The 7573-nt window shown below is 43.8% G+C and overlaps 1 protein-coding gene across 1 annotated transcript in view; it reads left to right on the top strand.

Moving 5' to 3' along the window:
• Window positions 1-3: 3 nt before the first annotated feature.
• The window catches only part of DENND1A (DENN domain containing 1A), a 545605-nt gene continuing 538035 nt past the window's right edge, over window positions 4-7573 (top strand). The window contains exon 1 of the mRNA XM_004375649.1: window positions 4-201. Within this exon, the coding sequence (XP_004375706.1) occupies window positions 166-201 (36 nt within the window). The 5' untranslated portion in view covers window positions 4-165. The remainder of the gene's footprint in view (window positions 202-7573) is intronic.

The following is a 7573-nucleotide window of genomic DNA, read 5'->3' as shown; positions in this document are numbered from 1 at the left end:
TAGCCCCGGGAGGCGGCGGCAGCGGCGGCGGCGACGAGGGAGCGAACCTCGAGCGGGCGGGCCCGAGCCTGAGGGAAGGGAGGAAGGGGCGGGGAGAGCGCCAGAGGGAGGCCGAACGACCGCGGGCGGGCGGGCAGCGCAGCGCCGAGCGGGGCCCGCGGGCCCATGAGGAGGCCCGGGGACCATGGGCTCCAGGATCAAGTGAGTGCGGCTGGGCCGGGCGGAGCCGGGCCGGGCGCGGGGCGGCGAGGCCGGGCCAGGGCTGCAGGCCGCGGGCCGCGCAGGGGACTTGTTGCCCGGACCGGAGGGGCGCCCCGCGTGCCAGCGTCACGCGGGGTGGGGGACGGTTGCCATGGAGATCCAGGGAGGCGCGGGGGCGGGGTGCGCGTGGGGGTGGGAGGGCGCTGGTGGTCAGGTGTCGCCTCCTCACCTGAAGGCGGGAACTGTTGAGATTACAAGGTGGCTCCCACTCCAGGTTTGCAGAAGCCCGTGAAAATGGTCATAGAACTCTTGAGGGGAGGAAGAGAGGAAATCTCAGGAAGCAACTCCCCAGATGGGTGTGTTTGGGGCGCCCCTGAGAGTTGGCGGGTCCTCGCAGGTTGCAGCCTGGCTATATGAGGCCTATGGCCCCCAAAAAAGTCGTGTGAGGTTCTTAGAGGGAGGGGCTACTCTTGGGGTTAAGTCTGGATGGCCTGAGGAGGAAGGTCCTGTCTCACTCGCTCTTTTAGTTCGTCTCTTATCTGTGAACGTCTCCACTCAGCAAGGGCCAAAGGCTATGAAGGACGATACCTCTGTGCTGTAACTGAGCACCTGATTTTGATAATCTTTGGTAAGGTTTTGTAATCCAATCTTGCACATTCCCTCATTCATTCATCTGGAGTCCCTGGTGGGGGGTTAGTTTTCTGGGAAATTCTTTATACAGCCAACTTCAGAATACGTTGAAACATTGTTGCCCTCCTTCTAGACTTGAAGTAGACTTTGGAAAGTGCAACTTTCATGCGATCCAATGTGGGTGTGTTGCTTTGGACTCTATCTCCCCTCCCAGCTAGGTCCTTTCCTGGCCTCTCCCTTCCTCAGCCCCAGCACATGAGATGCTTTATCTCTAATCACTAGCAAATGTTCAGTTTTCTCTATGACTAATAGAATTGTTTAAGGGCATTTAAAAACAAAGTTGACAGCATAGGTTTTTCCTTAAAACAGCTTTCATAAGATACTTTAAACCCTCTTACAGGGAAGTCTGTGGAATGTGTTTATTTCAGCATATTGAGAATTGCATCTGGGGAGGTTTCAAAGGGGAAGAGACTTCAGGGCAAATCTCATAATTATTGGAACATTGCATCTCATGTCCGGGTGCTGCCCATTCAGTGTGACCCTTGCCCAGCTTTGCAGTAGTCTGTGTGATTTAGACTTCCCACTTACGAAATGTGACTAATATGTGCTGCAGCAGCCCTGAGACATTTGCTAAACAGAACTAGAAAAGTTTGCTTATGATAATGAAAATGGGTAAGTTGAATGAACATGCTGTTAATTCTTCATTTTCGTGGAAATGAGGGAAAATAGTTAGAAGCATACTCCAAACAAGAGCTTAAGAGGCTTGGGAGGTAAAAAGACTAGTTTGTGAAGCCCTGGGATTAAAGAGGCACTCCATGTTTAGCTGCTGCTTCCAAGTAAGAGTTGTAAACTTGGATTTCAATAGCACTTAGAAATACTTTCCAGAAGCCACCCTAGAGTCCCAGAGTATGCTTGTAAGGATGCTTACCCTTCTTGTTACAGAGAAATTCAGAATCTTGCCTGACATGAGGCAGTCAGTGTCAGAATCAGCATTAAAATCTAGCAAGTAGAAGTTCAGATGACTAGGCATCAAGTTCCTCTCTTGCTCTTGAACGTAGCAGGTTGACGCACACATTTCTCAAGTGTGTTTTGTGGAACTCATCGATGTAATATCTGAGCACTTGGACAAGGGAACCAAGGCATGAAATTTGTATTAAGCGTGAAATTAGTATAAAGAATAGCCCCTTTGATCTTGAAACCAGACTGCTCTGTGATAAAAACTTAGACTTGGGAAATACGTTGTCTTGTGAGACTGAAAGAGAATATGAAGACAGAAGTTATGAAAAGTAGTTGAGTTTTATGATGACCATGGTTTATGTAACTTCTGACTACATCTAGGAATGGGATGGATGGGTGGTGAGGGAACCATCTACTCAGCAGCCACCCTAGTTGTTAGAGAAAATAGATCTTTGGTTACTACTAACCATTCCATCCTGACAGGACAGAACAGACTTCACCCCAAGGAATTTATTTACCTGGCCGAGGTGAAATCTAAGTGTACTGGCTTTATTATTTAAGACAGTCTTGGAGAGAGGGGGACAGAGCACTCTGGGGCCCCTATGAGCAGGAAAGCATTATGGCTGCCTGTGTTCTCTCTGATGCTGTGTGGCTGAGTCAGACTGACGGTGTGGTGGAATGAACTCAAACTTAGAAATCAGACCTGGGTTCTGTTGTCCACTAACCGAAACTTTGCATAGATAACATCTTTCAGCCTCAGTTTCCCCGGCAGGCAGACTATACCCATGTTGCTTGTTCATTTTTAGGAGTAAACAGTACTAACATGAATGCTGGATCCATTTTAAAAACTCAGTAATTGTTAGTTTTCTTTTACACTTTTCTTTATCAAAAGATTTACACTTTTTCTTTATCGAAATATACCACGCCTAGTCCAGCGTGGTATATTTTATACCAGAAATGTCAGAGAAAGGCATATTTTAGTTAATGGAGAAGAAAATTCTTTTTTTTTAATTGTGCTTTAGGTGAAGGTTTACAGAGCGAATTAGTTTCCCGTTCAATTTATACACAGATAGTTCAGTGACATTAGTTGCAGTCCCACAACGTATCAGCACTCTCCCCATTACCACCCTGAGTTCCCCATTTCTATTCGTCCAGTTTTCCTGCCTTCTCATCTTTTTCAGCTGAATGTTACCCTTTTGATCTCATAGATGATTGTTCTACGGAGCACTTTCCTCACAGGTGTTATTGTTTATTTTATAGGCCTGTCTATTATTTGGAGCACTGGTGGCACAGTGGTTAAGAGCTCAGCTGCTAACCAAAAGGTCAGCAGTTCGAATCCACCAGCTGCTCCTTGGAAACCCTTTGGGGCAGTTCTACTCTATCCTGTAGGGTCGTTATGAGTTGGAATCGACTCAGTGGCAACGGGTTTGGCTGATTGGTCTATTATTCAGCTGAAAGGTGATCTCTAGGAGTGCCTTCAGTTCCAAGTTAGAAGGGTATCTAAGGACCACATTCTCGGGGGTTCCTCTACTCTCTCTCTGACCAGTAAGTCTAGTCTTTCTTATGAATTTGAATTTTGTTCTACATTTTTTCCCCACTCTAATTGAGACCTTCTGTTGTGATCCTGATCAGAGTGGTTAGCAGTGGTAGCCAGGCACCATCTAGTTCTTCTGGTCTCAGGCTAGTAGAGGCTGTGGTTCCTGTGGTCCATTAGTCCTTTGGACTAATTGCTTCCTCGAGTCTTTGGTTTCTTCATTCTCCTTTGCTATGGATGGAAAGAGACCAATAGGTGTACCTTAGATGGTGGAGAAAACCGTTTTGATGTTCAAGGAATTAGACTGTTAATGTACAAAGCAAGACTTAATATTATCTCATTATTAAGAAATAAAAACTGATTGAAAACAATACTGTGTGTAATTGTGAAGCTGATGTGTGTTGGATGATTGAGTAGTAAAGCATTTGAGTTGCTAGGCACAGGTACTGAGATTTAGTGCTTGATCAAACTTTCCTTTCAAGCTAAAGTGGTTGAACACAATCTCTGTCAGGCACCATGGGAATGCTTTATGTGAAACATATCATCAAATCCTCACAACTACCCAATGATGTAGGTACTACTGTTTATTAACCACATTTTGCAATTGGGAGAATGGGAGAGTTTATAGGCCTTAGATCAGATGCTGTCCCCAAGAAGTCTGCCCTGATGCCAGGTTCCCACCTCCCACCACCTTCCCCCTGCCTGGGTCAGGTGCCCCTTGTTTGTGTCTCTCTGGCCCCTTATGTTTATCACTGTCATAGCACAAAGTTCAGTTCCTTGTCTATCTGTTATATTTAGCCTGACATAAACTTCTCGAGAGTAGGGGTAGTCTTATTTTTATTTGAACTTCCTGTGTCACCCCAATACCTGGCACATGATTGTTTAGGAAGTTTGTGGAATGAATTTAAGAAATACATTAGGATCTGCATTAGAATCGTAACCAAGACAGTTCTCTGACTTGTGGGTACATGGCGTTCAAAGAACAACTCGGTTATTTGAACTCTTAAGGAGGAAGAGTTTTTATGTTTCATAAAACATATGTTTTTAAACCAAATTGCTATGCTTTAGGCAGGCAGCTCTTTACTAAGGAAAGTTTTGTCCACGTTCATTTTAATAAAGGAACATGGCCTTGCCTCAAACCAAATGTAATTGACAGAGGAAAGAACAAATCACCAGGATGCAGGTAGCACCCTGGAAAGCTCCTAAACCTTAAACTTGAGCACTTGTTCATCTAGAGTGATAAAAGGAGCAGTGATAACTGGCGATCTTTGACAGGTATGTTTAAATCTTATTTAGTTTTTGAGTGATCCCGGTGGACTAGAATGTGGTTGATATGAAACAATTTAACTGATAGTGCTGACACACAGCAGGAAACTGTGTGGCAGTTTAATATTGCTTGTGGTGATATCCCAGAAATTGTTTTCAGGCACCAAGTGGAGGAAGTGGGTTGTAAGTAATGGAAGGAAGTATTCTAAATGAGTTTGAAGAAACCTGACACATTTATGGACTCAGAGGAAAGCTTTGCTAAGATTTCAAGGCATAGGAATAGGACAGGGCAACTGATTTGGCCTTTATTCTGCATTAGCCTGTATATCAGCCTTTCTCACTACCAGACTCTGATCTCTGTGAGGTTGGTGACCAAGAAATTCATTCATTCACCTACTGTTGCAGGAAGAAGTGCCAAGCACATATAAAGTGCTCAATTAATGTTAGCCATTATTGTTATTATTGTCATAATTGTGTGCCTGGCAGTGTGCTAAGTACTAGGGACACAAAGATGAAAAGATTTTTTCTTTGCTTTAAGGTCTTCCAAAGTACTAGTAAGACAGAAATGCAGAACAAAAACACTACCCTTTATGCCTCTTTTCCCCCTAGCTTGCTATAGTAGAGGTGTAGCCAATGATGAGTATATAAATAGGTGAAGGAGAGACTGTCTTCTCAGGGGGGTCAAGGAAAGAAGGCTTTATCAAGGAGATGATGTTTAAGGTGAGACATGAGAGATGAGTAGGGATGTGAAAAAGGTAGGGGTGTGACAGAATAGAGGCAGTGGTGGTGGGGCAGTGGTGATAGGGGCAGTGGTGGCAGTGAGGGGCTATGGTGGTGGGACGGTGGTGGTGATGATGGTGTTAGTGGTGATGGTGGTGGTGATGGGAGCAGTGGTGGTGGGGGCAGTGGTAGTCTCAACAGAGAGAGTTAGCATGTATGAAGACATGGCATATTAGGGAAATAAAAATTACCATTTATTAGGCATTTAAATGCCAAAGATTGTGCTAGACATTGAGAATTGTAATGGTGAACAGTACAGATTCATTCCTACTCTCGTGTTTACAGTCTGGTGGACCTGACAGATAAAAAGTCAGTTCACAGAGTTGTAGCAAAGTGGATGTGCTATAAAGGAAACAAGATGCTGAGAGAATGATGGGAATGGCTGTTCTATTTTAGATAGAATGACAAGGGAAGGGCTCACTGTAGAGATGACATTTGAGCTGAGATTGAAGGGTTGAGGTGGCACTAGTCATGTAAAGAGACTGGGCAAGATTTTTCATTCCAGTAAAGTGTAGCACTTATACAAAGCCCTTGAGGTAAGAAGGAGCCCTGGTGGTGCAGTGGTTAAGAGCTATGGTGAGCTACAGCTGCTAATCAAAAGAGTGGCAGTTTGAATCCATCACCCACTCCTTGGAAACCTTATGGAGCTGTTCTGTTCTGTCCTATGGGGTTGCTATGAGTTGGAATTGAGTCGACGGCAATAGTTTTTTTGAGGTAAGAAAACCGTAGACATATTTCAGGAGCTGAAAGAAGGCCTGTGAGTTTGAGTAGTGACTAATAGCAGAGAGGCTTGAAGTGAGGTCAGAGAGAGAGATCTTGGGAGAGAGAGAACCTAAGATCTGCAGGTCAGATGGCAGGCTTCTGGCTCTCAGGCTGTGGAGGCCGATGAATCAGGAGATCAGCAGGTAAGATGGCCATGGTAATCTGAAAACAGCATTATTGAGATATAATTCATATATCATAAAAGTCATCCTTTTACAGCATACAGTGTTTTTAGTATATTCACGAAAGTGTAATTGATCAGGATATCTAGTTCCAGAACATTCTAATCATTCCATACCTATTAGCAGTCATTTCCCATCCCCCTGCCCCCAGCTTCCCCAACCCCTGGGGACCACTAGTCTACTTTCTGTTTCTATCGATTTGCCTGTTGTGGGCGTATCATATAAATGGAATTATACAATATTTGTCCTTTTGTGTCTGGCTTCTTTCACTTAGTGTAATGGTTTCAAGGTTCATCTGTATTGTAGCATGTATCAGTACTTCATTATTTTTTATTGCCGAAGAATATTCTGTTGTATGGATATTCTACATTTTGTTTATCCACATTTTGTTGTTGATGGACATTTGGGTTGTTTTTGCTTTTTGGCTATTATGAATAATGCTGCTATGAACAGTCATGTATAATTTTTTGTGTCTTAATGTTTTCATTTCTCTTGGGTATATACCTTGGAGTGGAATTGCTGAGTCGTGTAGTAACTCTAACATCATGAGGAACTGCTGAACTGTTTTCCAAAGCACCTGTGGTATCTCATGTGTAAAGTATCTTATTGTGATTTTGATTTGGCCCAAATGAGTTGTGTAGAAAACAAAAGATTAGACAGGTTTCTCAGAAGGGGTTGGGACTTGAACTGAAGGAAAAGAGATTTGGAGAAGGGAAGAGGGATTCTCAGAGGAAGAATAGTGGAAGTTATTTGACTTGAAAATGGGGATATACCCATCTCATTGTTTTCAAATACAGAGAAACAGCCTTGGTCTCTTAAGATTGCTTTGCTACAGTCTTTTTTTTGGGCTGCTTTTTAAAGGTTCTCATTACCAAGATGTAAGATAGGCTTGCTTCCTGAAGCCTGTTGTATAGCACAACTGATGTATCTCAGTGCGACTAAGTGCGACTTTTCCAGGACTTCTTCCTCTAATGCCTCTTCTCTTCCCTATCTTCATAATGCTCTCACCCCAGTTCCTATAAGACACTGTAGAAAGAGTTGGGGCAGTGGAATAAAAGTTTCTTTGGAGACCCAGGCTCTCTATTATTAATGCACAGAGTCAGCCACTTTTCTGGAAAATGTATTGGTGCTACTTTGTCTTTCTAATCTTAGCCAATGTAGCCAACTTAGAGGGGTTGTATAGCAAATAGGAAGGTTGAAAGAGGGAAAGCAAAACCTGGAGTATTGCTCTTGGAAGTATATTTTTATTCAGGATATTAAA

The sequence above is a fragment of the Trichechus manatus genome, unplaced genomic scaffold (genome assembly GCF_000243295.1).
Source record: "Trichechus manatus latirostris isolate Lorelei unplaced genomic scaffold, TriManLat1.0 scaffold00038, whole genome shotgun sequence".
Lineage (NCBI taxonomy): Eukaryota > Metazoa > Chordata > Mammalia > Sirenia > Trichechidae > Trichechus > Trichechus manatus.
This window is presented reverse-complemented; position numbering and strand designations above follow the sequence as displayed.